Consider the following 17,722-nt stretch of genomic DNA (forward strand, 5'->3'; position numbering starts at 1 on the left):
ACCCTGGAGTATAGGCTGCCCAGGGCCAAACGCTGTTGTCTAATCATCTCCATTCCTGATTCCAAACCAGTACTAGCCACAGAGAATCTGTTTGTGGAAGTGGCTGAGCCTACGCACAGGAATATTTTACTTTGTGAAAGACTGAGCTCACAGCAGTGAGCTAAGGTCTCTCCAGGTTCAAAGAAGCTGGGGGACTGCCTGGAAGATTAAGGCTGCCTTTTCAGGTGTGGGCCAGAACATTTGACATCAGGACACTTGCAGCTGACAGGTTAATAGTGCTACCTCCTCAGACTCCAAGGCCCTCCAGAGCTTGTCTAAGATGTCCACTGAAGATAGGACTCCCCTTCTCCCGCCCCCAATGGTTGGTTACCCATGAGCCTTTAAACAGGGACCACATACATATACTGACTGTTCCCAAGGGCAGGTTAGTATCTGGGTTCTTCTGTACTTACTGATCTTTCCTAGGAGTCATATGGCAAACGATCATTTCAGGAGCTGTAGAAGTAAAGGGAGCATCTGTTAAGAGACCACCTAGCTGGAATGCATACCAAGACCTCAAAGTAGAAGGAAGCTAAAACAGGGAAGAAATCAGCCACCACCCTCAATATCCAATGCGAAGAGGCATGGCTCACCACATGGTTATTACAGAGCCCATGTTGCATCTGCATAGCAAAAAGAACTAGAGGAAGCCAAACCAGCACCACAGAGCTGGGAGTGGGAGGCCACAGGGTGCCAGAAGTACAAGCAGGTAGCTGGAAAAAAGAATACTCCATTCTTTCTGCTCCAACTCAGGCTCAAATCTCCCATCTAAATTCTCGCCCCCAGAAAAGACACATGGACACAAGCCACCTTAAAAACTAGATTTGTATTTCGGGTTAGAGTGCAGAGTGGCAGAACTCAGGAGTTACACTATATTCCACCTGGTCCCCACCTCAGCTTAACTCCCTCCCACCCTCCCTCCCACAAAGATAACATTGTACAAAACTATATTTACAGGAAAGCCAGTTAAAAACTAAGGGTGTATACAAAAGTAGACAAGAGAGCCAGAAATATCAATGCAGGGAAGGCTTTGGGGCTGAGGGAACATCTTATTACACACCAAAACCTAGGAGCAAAGTACTATGCACTAGGCAGAAAGAAGCAGCGCAAATTTCAGTGCCAGTTTTAGGGGGAACCAGTCACTCCAGGGAAAGAGTGGATAGGAAAGACTAACTAGCATTAATATTACAAAGTCTTAATTATCCAGCCACCCTTCCTCTGCCATTGGTTCAGAGCCAGATGGTGAGGGAAACAAAACAAAGTCTCTGACACAAGCCCCACAGGAAAAGGAAGGGCTCAGAAGGCATAGCGGGTCCGGATGTCCTCAAGCTTCTTGGACACTTCAGGTGGAGTTCGGTCCAGTTCTTCAGAGACGTTCTTCTGTTTGTTGGGCTCCATGGAGTTGAACTGCTCACAAAGGTCTCCATCTATCACATTCTAAGACATAGAAAAGTGAGGAAGAAAGAGGTCAGATTCTCAAAGAAAGTGGCACATGCTAAAGCACCTGTAAAGAAAGCTTTTATTCTCTCAGATATGTGAACCACTGTCTTAAAACCAGGAACACTAAGTTCATCCTTAGTATCCTGTGTTCGGAATAGCAAAACTGGGTGAAGGCTTTTCTCTGGCTTGTGGTCTGCCCTGGGGGAAGAGGTCCCTAAATAGCATTAGCCATTCCACTCCCGCATTACTGCCTCCATCAATCCACTCCTTTGATGCTCCTTTGTTCAGGACTGTTTCTGATTTTTTATTTATTTATTCACAAGAGACGCAGGGAGAGGGAGAAGCAGGCTCCACGCAGGGAGCCTGATGTGGGACTCAATCCCGGGTCTCCAGGATCACACCTTGGGCTGAAGGCGGCACTAAACCGCTGAGCCACGGGGGCTGCCCCAACTGTTTCTGATTTTTAAGGGAGGGAGGTACACAGAAAAGACTAATTATATGGACCAAGGGTCTCCCTTTTCAGCCCAGATTTCCAACAAAGACCTACCTTAACAGGAAAGTAATAGGAACGAAAGCTGAGGTGGTCTCGCCCACAGAGAGGGGGATGCTCAGACCGTAGGTGCATTTCCACATGCTGGAAGAAGTCATGGTCCTGGTAGAAAAAATAATGAATCTGTCACTAAAAGAAGAAAGTGATTTCAACTACTAGTCTATGGTTTTCAGAAGCACAACAAACAGACAAGCCATTCTTTTTTAAATAACCATCCAAACAGATGTTAACTATCAAATTGCTCCTCTGACAACTACAGGTTTTCCTCCTACAAGATACCTAAAGCCTGAAAGAAACCCCACCTATATTTGAAGAACACAAGAGAACACTATACATATAGACTGATTTGTGAAGTCAGATTCCTGATCCCAGCTTCCTAAGCTGAAATGACAGAAACCTAATTTAGTCAGTCCTAGAGTCAATTCAAGGAGGCAGTAAATACAGTCTACATCACCCATCATTCCTAATCTGTACAAAACCTGTACCATAATAGAACTAAACCAAACCCAGGGTGCCTCGGTGGCTCAGTCTGTCAAGCACCCAACTCTTGACCTTCGGCTCAGATCATGATCTCAGGGTCCTAGGATTGAGCCCCACATAGGCGGGCTCCATGCTCAGTGGAGACTCTGCTTGAGGATTCTCTCTCCCTCTCTTGCTCTGCACCTCCCCTTCCTCCCACTCGCTCCCTCTCTAAAAATAAATAAATCTTTAAAAAAGAACTGAACCAAACCCGGGTACAGTATAAAAACAAATGGCTTTCCAGCAGGGGGAATCAGGATTCTTATCTTGTAGGCACTTCTGTCACCTTATAAAATTTCCAGAACATGACTAGTTGCAGGTAGGGACAAAAGATTTGCCCTCTTAGGCTGATTTAGCACCAAGAATCAACCTTGTAAAAAGGCAAAGATCAAAGAGTATGGGAGATTTCACCTCATGGGATGTGAACGGGACAAGGATGCCAATTCCTCCTGACAAGGTGGTATAGACAAGTGATTCAGAGCCTCCGGGGATCAGTGTGGTCTTCTGTAATGACAGCACTGTCTCACCCACATGGTAGTTCATGATCACCTCTGCCTGTAAGTAAAAAACAGACTAGTAACAATGTGTGCCCTCCACCCATTCCAGATTTCCAAGAGCAAGCAGTGCCTCAAAAGGATTTCACCTCCTTTCAAATCCAAACATTACTAACATTTAAAAATACTTTACAGCGGGGACACCTGGGGGCTCAGCAGTTGAGTGTCTGCCTTTGGCCCAGGGCATGATCCTGGGGTCCCAGGATTGAGTCCCACATCAGGCTTCCTGCATGGAGCCTGCTTCTCTCTCTGCCTCTCTCTCTCTCTCTCTCATGAATAAATAAGTAAAAATCTTTAAAAACAAAATTACCTTTATAAAAAAATAAAAGTACTTTAGAATGTTCTTAACATTTGAGATTAATGTCCTCACATAGCTAAAGTTAGATCAGTTGTTCATTTCTGATGAACAATTACAATGGAAAAATATTTTGTTAAATTACAAAACAAAAATATTTTGTTTGCAAAAAAAAAAAATCCACAGATAATTATTAAAAAGCAGCAATCATTATTAGATTTGCTCTCTAAAATGGATCAGCTTTTAAAAATTCAGAGATGCTCTAGAAGCACATGCCTACCGGAGAAAAGAGCCCAGAACAACCCCTGAGAGAAGAACTGGCTAATATCAGAATGACCCTGTGCAAATTTTTTTCCAAGGAACTCACTATGCTCTAGTCACTACTAAGATGTCTGGAAAAATTCTATTTCTGCAGTCACAAAAATCAAATGGTGACTTGGTCATTTTACATCAGGCCCAGCAAATATGCATCACAGGATTGATGACTGAAAGGATTTCCACACACAGGAGAGTACCCAGTGCACCGCAGGCAGCTAAAAAATGTTCCCTCAATGTGGGTCATGGGAAATGTACCCTGCAGGCTGGTACCTCTCCTTCAGGATCCTTTGCAATCTTACCTTCTGAGAGGCCCCATTGAGCAAGCCCCGGTCCCACAGGGCTTTGTTTCCTGTGGGATCCTCATCCACTTCGTCATTGGTGTTAGGCGGGAGCCTCACCTACAAGGAAATGACACAAGTCACAGGGCTGGGTCCTGCACCTACACACCTAAATCACCAAGTAACATGTTTGCCCCATATCCTTGAAAGCAAGCCTGGAACATCATCACCTTTGGCAGAGGCCTGAGCCTATCTCCTGCAACCTGGTGTCCGAGTGACAAATCAACCCATGAGCAAGAACAAAACAAAGACTATAGAACATATTAATAAGGTTAAGTCAAACTGGGCTCAGAAAGAGAAGCCAAAATGTTGGCCAAGTAAAAATAAATATTACTCATTAGATCAAACGAAATATCCTACTATTAAATTATATTCCATAAGGCAGAGGAAGATGGACCAATAGGTGGTGGAGGGATGGGGGACAGAGAGTTCTACAAGATTGGTAAGAATGGGGCGCCAGGCTGGCTCAGTCAGTAGAGAATGCGACTCTTAATCTCAGGACTGTGAGTTCGAGCCCCACGCTGGGTGTAGATTAATGTAAAAAATATATAAATAAATAAAACCTTTAAAAAATAAAAATAAATAAAATATTGATAAGGCTTCAAGAACACAAAGTTTTCTTTTTAGAGCTAGTCTTCATAGAATTAAATATTATACCTATTTTTTACTTTCCATATTAGAGATCATAGCCCTGGGTCCTTGGCTTTACCACTGAAAAGAGACCTTTCTTAGACATCAATGTAACCCATGTAAACATCAACTCACCACACAAATGTTGCCAAACTTGTCTGCCCCAGCCACAGTGTCATAGTCCAGGAGACTAGCTGTAGTGACCCATCGTGGGTAAGTATCATCGGCAAAAATGATGAGCTGGTTCTCATTACGTTTATATCGAACCCAGATGAAACTTTCTTGGACATCAGACACAATTACCCTGTGCCCAATAGTCTGGATCCCAGAGATGTAATTGGCAATATGCTGGGAAAAACAAGGACAGCAATGGGTGTCACCTTGAGATTCACAGAACCCACAGAAAGTCCAGCTTCCCCCGACTGCAATATATACATAGGGCCTACAGAATGGCAGTCAGCAATAAACTCTTAAAAGATAGAAAAAGAACTGGTTTTACTATAGTGGAAGGATATGTTCAATTCTCAAATACCCTATGGAAGCAAGCAGGACAGAAATCCGGTTCTTAGTATGAAGAAATCAAGAAACCCACCTAACTTCTGTCCTTCTCAAGTCTAAAAGGCCTAATAAGGCTGGAATTGGGAAAATACAAGGTCCTACTAAGGACACATGATTTTAAGTTACTGTCCACAGTTCTGTCAATGTTTCCTCCTGTCTCCCTAGCTAGATCTGAAGTTCTGTAACCAGAATATTTACCTTGTTCTCACATTTTCGGAGTAATTTCTTCTTCCCCAGGTCATAAACTCGCAGAAGCTTCCCCACACCAATCAATACTCTCCCTTGGAATGGGGCAATGGCAGCAGGGACCTCTTCCACTGGAGTCTGTGAGGAAAAAAAAGCAGGTAATGTAGCTATTAGGACACCAGCCATAGGCTAGCCCCACCCTCTCAACCAAAAATGTTTTTACAAGAAACAGTGAGTGATCACCTTTGGCTCATCAGAGAAATAAACCACACATACAACAGTCTCTAGGAAATGGGGTGGTTGCGTAAACAGGTCCCACACACTGCAAATCACTTAGCAAATGGATCAATGTCACAAGTCAAAGGAGCCTAATGAATGTGGTCTTAGAGCCTGTGTTAATTCAACTGGTGCCACTAACAGTGAAGCCTCAATATCAAAAAAGTGACTGCTGGTTGTGGAGGGATGGGAAAGGAGTGACAAGTGACTTCTTAGTTTTAAGGGAGATACAATGAGTTTAACACAAAAAAAAGTCCACAAGTAGTTATTTTGTAGGGGACACTTCCCTGTGCTTCAAAGGGCTAGAGGAACTACATGCATTTGTTGTCCATGTGGAAGAACAGGAAAATTTTTCCCTTATTTTTAAAACTGCGATAAAATACACATAAAATTTTCCATTTTTAAGTATACAATTCAATAACATCAAACATTTTCACTGTTGTGCAACCACCACCACCATCCCCAGAACTTTATTTTTCCAAAGGGAAACTATCCATTAAAGGCATTTCTCCAGAGATTATTAATTATTTAGATCTACTAGATTTTGGTCACAAATTGCTGTCTGCTTAGTAAAAGCAATAAACAAGGGGCCAATTCGGTGTGTATCTAAGTCATCATTGTGGATGGTTAGAACACAGGCTTCCTGTGGACCCCCGGGCAGTGGAGCTTCACTGGAGCATGAAAGCCAGAGCGTTTCTGTGTCCCACCAAGAGACGGAACATAATCAATGAGCTGGCTCCCAAAATGGTCACCAAAAGACCTGACCCACAACTTAAGCAAAAGTGGGAGACTTCAGTTGGACCAGAGACACCGGAGTACCACTGGCTGGTTCCTACCTTGTGCAAAAACTCCAGTTTTTCCCCATTGTTCACGAGCTTGTAGGTATAGACAAAGCCCCCTGCCACAGACCTGGGGTTGAGGATCAGGTCTTTGGCCACACCCACCAAGACATACCAATCATCACCAGTGTTAGAAAACCTACACACAGCCACACTGCAAAAAAGAGAAAGAAGCAGGAGTCAGGCATTAGTTATAATATAAAGTATTCTCATTCCAGCTCCCAAAACCTTGGACATCCTGTGCTCCTTACCTAAAAGCAGCCTCATTCTGTTCTAGCTGGACAAGGTCCAGCGTGTTCCCTTGAATAGGATTCATCACTCGGATCACAGAAGCCCACTGTCCATTGCCAGCCTTAGGAGCTCCAAAAATGGACTCAGGGAGGTTTTCATTGAGGAATGCTGCTGCCATTTCAGCAGCAAGCTCCCGCTCATCTTCTCCTGCTGCTTCTACCATTTCCTAAAATCAATCAATCAATCAATCAATCACAAAAACACAAAACAAACACACAAAACAGGGAAGATGGGACACCTGGGTGGCTCAGCGGCTGAGGGTCTGCCATGGGCTCAGGATGTGATCCCGGGGTCCAAGGATCAAGTCCTGCATCAGGCTCCCTGAGAGGAGCCTGCATCTCCCTCTGCCTAGATCTCTGCCTCTCTCTATCTCTCACGAATAAATAAATAAAACCTTAAAAAAAAAAAAAAAAAAAAAGGAAGAGTCGGTATATTCAGAGGTAGGTAGTGGGTGAGAAGTGGACAAATATACAACACCTCCAGGGGGAATTCATATCATGTAAGTAGCCAAGTCTGTAGGCCAAAAACAAATCTCCTATAAAGTAAAGATTAAAGGGAGAGGTATACAGATAAGGGGAAGAGGGAAAACCACTAAAGGGGAAACCAGGTACTTCATTTTTTAATGCCTAAAAAAACCCTAACATCAACTACGGCAAATACCTGAGTGGTCTGAGATACATAAAATGAAAACACCACTTTTCTACCTATCGCATCTGATTTCCCTTGCTACAAATCCTTGTCTCATCTCTTCCAAGCCAGACACAGCTTTACATGGTTGGAGCTATTTGTTTTTTTGCTAGGAGATGATTTCTGGAAAGAACTAGTGTTACGGAGAAAATGAAATCTGTCTCCTTTGGGCCTGAATCCAGGAAACACATACATAAACTGTTTGGGAAGCTCAAGGACTGAAGAACTCTGTTTCAAAAGGAAAGCTGAATACTGAATAAACCCAGGTCAGTGTATTAGTCCTGAGTCACAAGATAATCTCTAAAAACAAGGATTCAGGCAAAGGGGTCTGCTTAAAGGACCGGACAAAAGCCTGGGTCTTTTTTTTTTTAACATTTTATTTATTCATGAGAGAGAGAGAGAGAGAGAGAGAGAGAGAGGAGGCAGAGACAGAAACAGGTTCCTCACAGGGAGCCTGATGTGGGACTCGATCACCAGACCCCGAGATCACACTCTGAGCAAAGGCAAAACACTCAACCTCTGAGTCACCCAGGCATCCCAGCCTGGGTCTTTTTTAATCTAACAGAATATAATCAACAATTACACGAGTTTAAACTTTTCAACAAAATTTCACATGAATGCTTTTTAGCTGAACCTTGAAGGCCAGTCTCATTACATTACCTCTGCCATCTGCTGCTTCCTCTGAGCCTTTGTCGCTTCAGTATAGGCATTGTGGTCTGTCTCAATTATGATAAGGTTGTTGCTCTCAGGGTGAATGACAAATTTCCTGGGTGTGTACTGCAGTGGAAAGGCTACTTGATTGAAGACAGCACCTAGCTTCTCCAACGCTAAAATCCTATTGTGCAAAAGGCAGGGAATTAATAGATCACTCAGGGTCTAGAAACTCAGGTAAAAGTATAAAACCAGTCACACAAATGCATCAATCTCTAAAGCTCTCATGTTAGCATAAATTAACATCAAATACCAGCCTTCTAACCTAGAAGATTCTGCACAGAAAACAAGGAAATCCTAGAAGGGCCTTCTACTTCAGCAACAGCAATTCTGGTTTTCTTTTCCTTTTTTTTTTTTTGCAATTCTGGTTTTCACTAGTGAAATTTTTTTTTTTTGTCACTCCAGTGATAACGCGACAGTAAAGAGTTAAAACTTCCTCTTATTACTGACAAACTCTGAAAAAAAGAACATCAATTCCAAATTCATTCTAAATTACTGAAACTGCCTCAACATGTAGTATTTGTGCTGTGTTTCCTAAAATAAAGTGGGTGCTCTCCTGAACAAAAATCACCTAAAACAGGAAGCCTGCAACCATACAAAAAGAGATGGTGAGTAGGGGACCTACAACCTTTGTCAAATGAGACCAAGAGATGTGCCTAAGCCAAACTATGTCCAAAATAAGCAGAACCTAAGTACTCTTAAAAATATAGTCACTTGGGGCACACCTGGGTGGCTCAGTCTATCGAGCATCCAACTCTTAATTCTGGCTCTGGTCATGATCTTGGGGTCCTGGGATGAAGCCCTGCAATGGGCTCTGTACACTCCATGCTCAGCAGGACGTCTGCTTGGGGATTTCTCTCCCTCTCCCTCTGCTAGCGCATGAATGTGCGTTCTCTCTCCCTCTCTAGAAAGAATCTTTTTTTTCCAAAAAAAGATTTTATTTATTTATTCATGAGAGACACAGAGAGAGAGAAGCAGACTCCACACAAGGAGCCAGATGTGAGACTTGATCCCCGGACTGGGATCATGCCCTGAGCCAAAGGCAGATGCTCAACTGCTGAGCCACCCAGGAGTCCCAGAATGAATAAATCTTTACACACACACACACACACACACACACAGTCACTTGATCTCTAACAAGGGATTTTTATTTCTAGTTTAAATATTCTCTCCATATTGCATACAATCTGACAGTGACTTTAAAAAAAACAATGGAAGGCAGAAGAAAACCATTTCAAAGTGCTCAAAGAAAAAACAGCCAATTTAGAATCATAACAAAGAGTATAATATTAAAAACACTATTTCCTGATACACTATGGTTAATAGTATTCTGACTTCCAGGGATATCCAAAATATTCTCCAAGTAATTAGCATATTCCTCTATTTGGAGAAAAACAATAAATCAAGTATTTTACAAACATCTGAATAATGAAACTAAGTGTTTAGGCATCAAAAGTTGTCGTTCTGCAAAAAAAAAAAGTATCACATAAAACCAAAATCAAAACCACTGATGCTTCAGTTTTGATTCTTCTTGGTCTAACCCACACACTAATAATCTGTTTTATAAAGGCACCCTACCACCACAACAGGCAAATTCTAAGCATAGAGAACACCTGCTCTCAGGGAGACACACAAGAGGGAGCACAGATATTCCCATGTTGCATTACTCCTGAGAAAATATGAGACTAGCCAGTGTTTGTCCAAGCAGAACTTATGCCGCAGGTGATACCCAACAGGACTTCAGGCAGTTTTCAGATGGACTTTTAAAAATATAAATCTTGGGGATCCCTGGGTGGCTCAGCGGTTTAGCGCCTGCCTTTGGCCCAGGGCGCGATCCTGGAGTCCCAGGATCGAGTCCCACGTCGGGCTCCCGGCATGGAGCCTGCTTCTCCCTCCTCCTGTGTCTCTGCCTCTCTCTCTCTCTCTCTTTCTCTCTCTGTATATCATAAATAAATAAATAAATAAATAAATAAATCTTTAAAAAATAATAATAAAAAATAAAAATATAATTCTTAGGGGAACCTGCATAGCTCACTTGGTTATGCATCTGCCTTCAGCTCAGGTCACAATCTTAAGGTCCTGAGATCAATCAAGTCTGCATTAAGACTTCCTGCTCAGTGAGGAGTCTGCTTCTCTCCTCTCTCCTCCTGCTCATTCTCTCTCTCTCAAATAAATAAAAATCTTTAAAAAAAATTTTCAGGGGATCCCTGGGTGGCTCAGCGGTTTGGCGCCTGCCTTTGGTCTAGGGCGCTATCCTGGAGTCCCAGGATCGAGTCCTGCATCGGGCTCCTGGCATGCAGCCTGCTTCTCCCTCTGCCTGTGTCTCTGCCTCTCTTTCACTCTCTCTCTCTCTCTATCATGAATAAATAAATAAATCTTTAAAAAAAAATTTTTTTTCAATATAATTCTTTAAAAAATACTTCGCCTAGGGGATCCCTGGGTGGCGCAGCGGTTTGGCGCCTGCCTTTGGCCCAGGGCGCGATCCTGGAGACCCGGGATCGAATGCCACGTCGGGCTCCCGGTGCATGGAGCCTGCTTCTCCCTCTGCCTGTGTCTCTGCCTCTCTCTGACTATCATAAATAAATAAAAATTAAAAAAAAAAATACTTCGCCTTTATGTGTCAAAGGACATCATCAAGAGAGTGAAAAGATGGGATGCCTGGGTGGCTCAGCGGTTTAGCACCTGGCTTTGGCACAGGGCGTAATCCTGGAGTCCCGGGATTGAGCCCCACATCGGTCTCCCTGCATGGAGCCTGCTTCTCCCTCTGCCTGTGTCTCTGCATCTCTCTCTTTGTGTCTCTCAGGAATAAAATCTTAAAAAAAAAAAAAAAGTGAAAAGACAATCTACAGAATGGGAGAAAATATCTGCAAATCTTTTCTGATAAGGGAGTTACAGCTAGAACAAAGAACTCTTACAATTCATTAACAAAACAAAAAATAATCCAGTTAAAAAAAGGGGCAAACGACCTCAACAGACATTACTCCAAAGAAAAATACCAAGTAAATACATGAAAAAGAAGTTCATCATTAAGCATCAAAGAAATGCTAATCTAAACTACAAGGAGATACCACTTCACACTTACTGGGATGGTTGGAATAAAAATTAAAAAAAAAAAAAAATCAAATAAATTCATGTAGATGAGGATGTGAAAAAACTAAAACTCTCATACCTTGCTGGTGGGAAAGCAAAACAGTGCAGCCCTTTTGGAAAGCAGTCTGGCAATTCCTCAAAAGGTTAAATACAGAGTTTCCACATGACCCATTCTACTCTTTCAGGTACATAACCAAATAAAAATAAAAATATATGCCCCCACAAAAATTTATGCATGAATATCCACAGCAGCACTATTCATAAATAGTCAAAAATAGAAGTGACTAGTTCTGACAACAAGTACTCTAAATGCTGGTGTTCCTAAGAGTTCTGCTGTTAGACCTTCCCTGAAGATTCTTGTTCTAGGGAGGAAATGGTCTACTGCTACAAAAGTCTGAAAAATCTGTTGGAGGGCAGCCCTGGTGGCCCAGCAGTTTAGCGCCGCCTTTGACCCAGGGCACGGTCCTGGAGAACCGGGATCGAGTCCCATGTCAGGCTCCTTGGATGAAGCCTGCTTCTCCCTCTGCCTGTGTCTCTGCCTCTCTCTCTCCCTCTCTCTCTGTGACTCTCATAAATAAATAAATAAAATATTTTTTAAAAATCTGTGGGAGTGTCCACATTTATAGGAATTGAGAAGAGAAGGAGTACCCAGTTAAGACCATGAAAATGTTGATGAATGAGGCTAGGCCTTGACCTGCAGAGATGTGTGTGGGAAGCATGCTAGGGACAGGTACAGAGATATAAAAAACAAGAGGGGAGAGTGATTCTGCTGGAGTAGAAGGTACAAAAAAAAAAAAAAAAAAAAGTAGAAGGTACATAAAGGTGTGAAGGTGAGAGGGTGAAAGGGTGAGAGAGAGAGAGAAAACAATGACTGAAAAGATCCTGAAAGTTGCTGCAAAGAAAACTGGGAGTTCACTTAGTAATTTATCCATATATCAAGAGGTTCTAGTTCCTTTTGATAGAGTTCTTCTTATGAAAAGCCAACAGTTACAACCAAGACATGAACATAAGTGGCATTAAAATGTTAAAAAAGGGACGCCTGAGTGGCTAAGCGGTTGAGCATCTGCCTCCAGTTCAGGGCATGATCCCGGAGTTCCGGGATCGAGTTCTGTATCAGGCTCCCTGCGAGGAGGCTTGCTTCTCCCTCTATCTGCCTCTGCCTCTCTGTGTCTCTCGTGAATAAATAAAATCTTAAAAAAAAAAAAAAAAGATTAAAAAACAAAACTCAAAACTTGACAGTCACACTGCACAGCTTATTTTTCAAAATGAATAGACATCTCACAATATAATAATGCTCACTCCAACATAATCAGCATAAATAACAGTCTGTCAAGTTGTAAAAGGCCTAAATTATTCATACTGAGGTTAAAATTCGAAGACGTAACAATGCAAATGACAAGACTGAAAGAGAAAAAGTTATCAGTGATCTAATGCCTGCCTACTCTAAAACTAATCCAATGGCAATGCCCTGGAAAACAAGATGCTTAAATCTCAAGCAAACTCAACTGCACTACTGAGCATATTAAAACTTGGCCCTGAAAATTTAAACAGAAGCTAAAACCCCAAACACCGAAACTTGGCTAGCAGGTACTTAATATCCGGAGCCAAAAGAAGGTTTCAGTTGCAACATCTTAGTCCCATGGTAAAGAGTTGGCTCTCTGCCATCACTTCATAACTTCTTCCAATACTTCGGCAGAACCACAATCCTAACCACTAGGTTAGGCAGAAAGGCTTCCCACTAGGCTTGAACCGTGGGACTCTCACCTCAGGGTATTGGTGGAGATAGCCACAATCCCCTCAGGACACTGTTCAGAAGCAAAGCCAGATGCAAACTCGAGAGTCTCATAAGACAAGGGGGTGAGATGGAAACGAGACTGGTAGGAATAGCTCAACCATGAGCGGCTTGACATGGCTAACACCTGAGGAAAGAAAAATACTCCAATAAGCTTGGGAAAGCACAAACATGGAAATTAAGCAAACAGCCTATCTGCAAATTTCCATCTGCAGAATAACCCAATGTATTTTAGAAACCTAAAAGGCTATCTTAAGAAAAAAGCAGAAAAGAAAGAGAGAGAAGAAAAAAAAAGAGGACTGGAGAAAAGGCAGCATGGCTTAGTATTTGCTAAGCATGGGCTAGTAGCTGTATGACCTAATCACTCAAACTCTCTAAACCTCAATTTCCATGTGTAAAATGGGTAAAACTATCACAAGGCTGGATAGTTGCAAGAATTACATGCAGTAACAAGTAAGGATCCAGCAAAGCCCCAAGCAACAATAACATTTTTAGTTACAAAGGACACAATGCTTCCCAATTTCTTTCACATTACATAGTGAACCCTGGTATAAGGTATTGATATAAGTAAGGTTGCTCATGGGTAATGGGCTTCTCAGTCAGCTCCATCTGCCCAGCCTGAAAAGTGAACAGATTGCTAACCTATCCCACCCATAACCAAAGCATAGCTCAGTGCCATGGAAAGCTATGGATTAAGGGTCCCAAGACTTCCCATAGGAAAGCTAAAAGAGAGCTAATATCAAACTAACTACATATGGGTGCACTAATGAAAGCAAAGCTTATGCCAAAAGAACTTTTCTCAGTTGATGCCACTAATGTCAAAACATGCTGCCCAGCCTCTTTCATTACTTACTGCCTCTTGACCTTGCATCCGGACCCGAAAGAGTTTCACAGGACGAGACCCCAGGTACCTAGTGCGGGTGTCAGACAGGTCCCCAGTGACAGGGTCCAGGACAGTTCTCAGCAGCACACCATTCTAATAAAAAGGAAAGGAGTAGGTGAAGCCTATCCCTAATGGAAGCTCCTTTGGCTACTTCACAGAATACATAAGTTCAGAACGGGTGGAAGAAAATGACTTGGTAGTTTAAAGAATATCCTAATAATCAGCGAGCCACTCATTCACTCTCTCACTAAACCACTCAGTCACTCAAGTAGTTAGTGAACGTTTACTAAGTGAAAAGGACTTACTTTTCACTATATGTCCTTTATTTTTTTATTTTTTATTTTTTTATTTTTATTATTTTTAAAGATTTTATTTATTCACAAGACATGCGGGGGGGGGGGGGGGGGGCAGAGACACAGGCAGAGGGAGAAGCAGGATCCATGAAGAAGCCTGACATGGGACTCAATCCCGGGTCTCCAGGATCATACCCTGGGCTATAGGAGACGCTAAACCGCTGTGCCACTGGGGCTGCCCTATTTTTTATTTTTAAAAGATATATATATATATTTATATTTATATTTTTATTTTTATTTTTATTTATGTTTGTTTATATTTATATTTATATATTTATATATTTATTTATTTATTTATTTGAGAGAGAGAGAGACGAGAAAAAGGCAGAGACAAAGACAGAGAAGAAGCAGGCTCCATGCAGGGAACCTGTTGTGGGACCTGATACCAGGATCATTCCAGGATCATGTCCTGAGCCAAAGGCAGACACTCAACCGCTGAGCCATCCAGGCATTCCCACTATACATTCTTTAAAATTCTTTCTACCATGTATGTTACTCCTCTTTATAATTTTATTTTATTTTTAAAATATTTTATTTATTCATGAAAAACACACAGAGAGAGGCAGAGGGATAAGCAAGTTCCACGCAGGGAGCCCGAGTGGGACTCAATCCCAGAACCCGGGGATCATGTCCTGAGGCAGAGGCAGGCACTCAACCAATGAGCCACCCAGGCGTCCCTCTTCTTTATATAATTTGAAATTTTAAGATACATGCATAGTAAAGGGGTGCCTGGGTGGTTCAGCAGTTAAACATCCAACTCTTAGTTCTGGTTCAGGTCATGATCTCATGGGTCGTGGGATTAAGCCCCACCATCAGGCTCTGTGCTCAGTGGGGAGCCTCATTAAGATTCTTTCCCTCTGCCCTTCCCCTCACTTGTGTGTACGCACTAAAATAAATAAATAAGTCTTTAAAAAAAAAAAAGGATACATGCATACTTAAAATAACGAGGCCTATTGTGATCTCTACATGCCATTTCTCAGAAGGCTTTTTTTTTTTTTTTTTAAGATTTTATTTATTTATGAAAGACAGAGAAAGAGAGAGGCAGAGACACAGGCACAGGGAGAAGCAGGCTCCATGTAGGAAGCCTAATGTGGAACTCGATCTCGGGACTCCGGGATCACGCCCTGAGCCAAAGACAGACAGACCCTCAACCACTGAGCCACCCAGGTGTCCCTCTCTTAAGACTCTTAAGAGAAACAGCTAATTCAGTTCTAGGGCAAGAATATTCCAGATATATACAGGGGCACTCTACCGTACCATAAGGAGGGAAGCACCCAAAGATAATGGCATCATGTTAAAAGGACAAAAAAGCTAACTTCAAAAGGGAACTCCAACTCCCACCCATCTAAAATGATGGCAATTTAGCATCCAAAAATGAGAAAAGACCATAATAGTTTAAAGCATAAATATATAAAAATCTGCAATTTTATGTTATCAAAGAGAGAGAGAGAAAGAGAGAGAGAGAGAGAGAGAAATAGATTTCTTGAGCCCCCATTGGAGATTGCTACGGCACCAACTCTTTACTGTGAAAATAAGATGAACAAGGGGAAAAACAAAGTATTTATCCTTTCCCTATACGAACTATACTTTGGGGTAAGCAAATTTTGTCTTCAGAGACAAGTTCCAGCTAAAGAAATGAAGATGAAACAGAAAATCGGGGCAGCCCGGGTGGCTCAGTGGTTTAGCGCTGCTTTCAGCCCAAGGCCTGATCCTGAAGACCGGGGATCAAGTCCCGCGTCAGGCTCCCTGGATGGAGCCTGCGTCTCCCTCTGCCTGTGTCTCTGCCTCTCTCTCTCTCTCTCTCTCTCTCTCTCTCTCTCTCTCGCGCTCATAAATAAAAGCTTTAAAAAAAAAAAAAAAAAAAAAGAAAGAAAGAAACAGAAAATCGTCATTTCCCAATCCCTAATGACATAATGAATCTAGGCAATGGGCATCGACAGCTGCTGCTAGGTAAAAGGTTGACAGGGAGCAAATAATTTAAAATACATACAAACATCTTAACACCATTACAAGTAGGATAGCCAGACATTACATGCCTCCTGATATAATAGAAAGTAAAGAGTACCACTTATAAAACATTGGGCCCCCCCAAAAATAATAAATCTGGGGCAGCCTGGATGGCTCAGAGGTTTAACGCCACCTTCAGCCCAGGGTGTGATCCTGGGGGCCCGGGATCGAGTCCCACATCGGGCTCCCTGCGTGGAGCCTGCTTCTCCCTCTGCCTGTCTCTGTCTCTGCCTCTCTCTCTCATGAATAAATAAAAAATATTTTAAAAATAAGACTTTGTTCAAAAAGAGAGAACATGAGTTATGTTAATTTTTATAGTGATTACAAATTGAAATGACATTTAAAATATACTGGGTTAAAGAAAACATTAAGATTAACCTCATCTGTTCCCTTTTTGTGGCTACTTGAGTATTTAAATTACACATGTGACTTGCATTATATTTTTAATGAATAGCATGGTCTAGACTCACCCAATAGTTTACAAGAAATAGAGGATAGATAAACATCAAACACACAAGGAAGGACTCTGCCAAAGCCAGCAGGTAGAAATTCAAGAAAATGATCTAGTTTCTGGGGATCCCTGGGTGGTGCAGCGGTTTAGCGCCTGCCTTTGGCCCAGGGTGTGATCCTGGAGACCCGGGATCGAAACCCACGTCGGGCTCCTGGTGCATGGAGCCTGCTTCTTCCTCTGCCTGTGTCTCTGCCTCTCTCTCTCTCTCTCTCTGTGACTATCATAAAATAAATAAAAATTAAAAAAAAAAATGATCTAGTTTCTTTAAAAAAAAAAAACTTAATGGAGTAGAATTTATTAAAAGAAACATAAAGGGATAGATCACACAGATGCAAACTACAGATAGCTTTATGCAGATCCTAGGTAGAACTAAAGTCAAAAACATTTCTGGAAAAACAAAAACGAAACAAGAAAAACCAGAACACAAACAGGTATCAGATATTAAAGAACTGTTAAGTTGTATTAGGCATGATAATAAAATTGAAGCCTAAAAAGAAAACCCATAAATCTGGTAGAGCTACATTCTCAAGATTTATCGATGAAATGATAAATCACCTTGGATTTGCTTTAACATATCCCAGAAGAAAGAAAAAACAAAGAATAGATAAAACAAGAACAGTAGAATGTTGGTTAACTATTAAAACGAGTGATGGAGGGCAGCCTGCGTGGCTCGGCGGTTTGGCGCCGCCTTCGGCCCGGTGCCTGATTCTGGAGACCCAGGATCGAGTCCCAAATCGGGCTCCCTGCAGGGAGCCTGCTTCTCCCTCTGCCTGTGTCTCTGCTTTCTCTGTGGGTCTCTCATAAATAAAGAAATAAAATCCTTAAAAAAATAAAAATACAATAAAAAAATAAAAC

General features: G+C 42.1%; 1 protein-coding gene across 2 annotated transcripts in view; it reads right to left on the minus strand.

Moving 5' to 3' along the window:
- Window positions 1–846: 846 nt before the first annotated feature.
- The window catches only part of SF3B3 (splicing factor 3b subunit 3), a 53,126-nt gene continuing 36,250 nt past the window's right edge, over window positions 847–17,722 (minus strand). For both annotated transcript variants that reach the window (XM_077889987.1, XM_077889995.1), the window contains exons 16-26: window positions 13,967–14,089; window positions 13,086–13,240; window positions 8,181–8,355; window positions 6,794–6,999; window positions 6,540–6,696; window positions 5,440–5,565; window positions 4,819–5,031; window positions 4,015–4,113; window positions 2,960–3,103; window positions 2,027–2,131; window positions 847–1,476 (exon numbers count right to left, since the gene is read on the minus strand). In XM_077889987.1, the coding sequence (XP_077746113.1) occupies window positions 1,336–1,476; window positions 2,027–2,131; window positions 2,960–3,103; window positions 4,015–4,113; window positions 4,819–5,031; window positions 5,440–5,565; window positions 6,540–6,696; window positions 6,794–6,999; window positions 8,181–8,355; window positions 13,086–13,240; window positions 13,967–14,089 (1,644 nt within the window). In that variant the 3' untranslated portion in view covers window positions 847–1,335. The remainder of the gene's footprint in view (window positions 1,477–2,026; window positions 2,132–2,959; window positions 3,104–4,014; window positions 4,114–4,818; window positions 5,032–5,439; window positions 5,566–6,539; window positions 6,697–6,793; window positions 7,000–8,180; window positions 8,356–13,085; window positions 13,241–13,966; window positions 14,090–17,722) is intronic.

The sequence above is a fragment of the Canis aureus genome, chromosome 3, assembly GCF_053574225.1.
Source record: "Canis aureus isolate CA01 chromosome 3, VMU_Caureus_v.1.0, whole genome shotgun sequence".
Taxonomy (NCBI): Eukaryota; Metazoa; Chordata; class Mammalia; order Carnivora; family Canidae; genus Canis; species Canis aureus.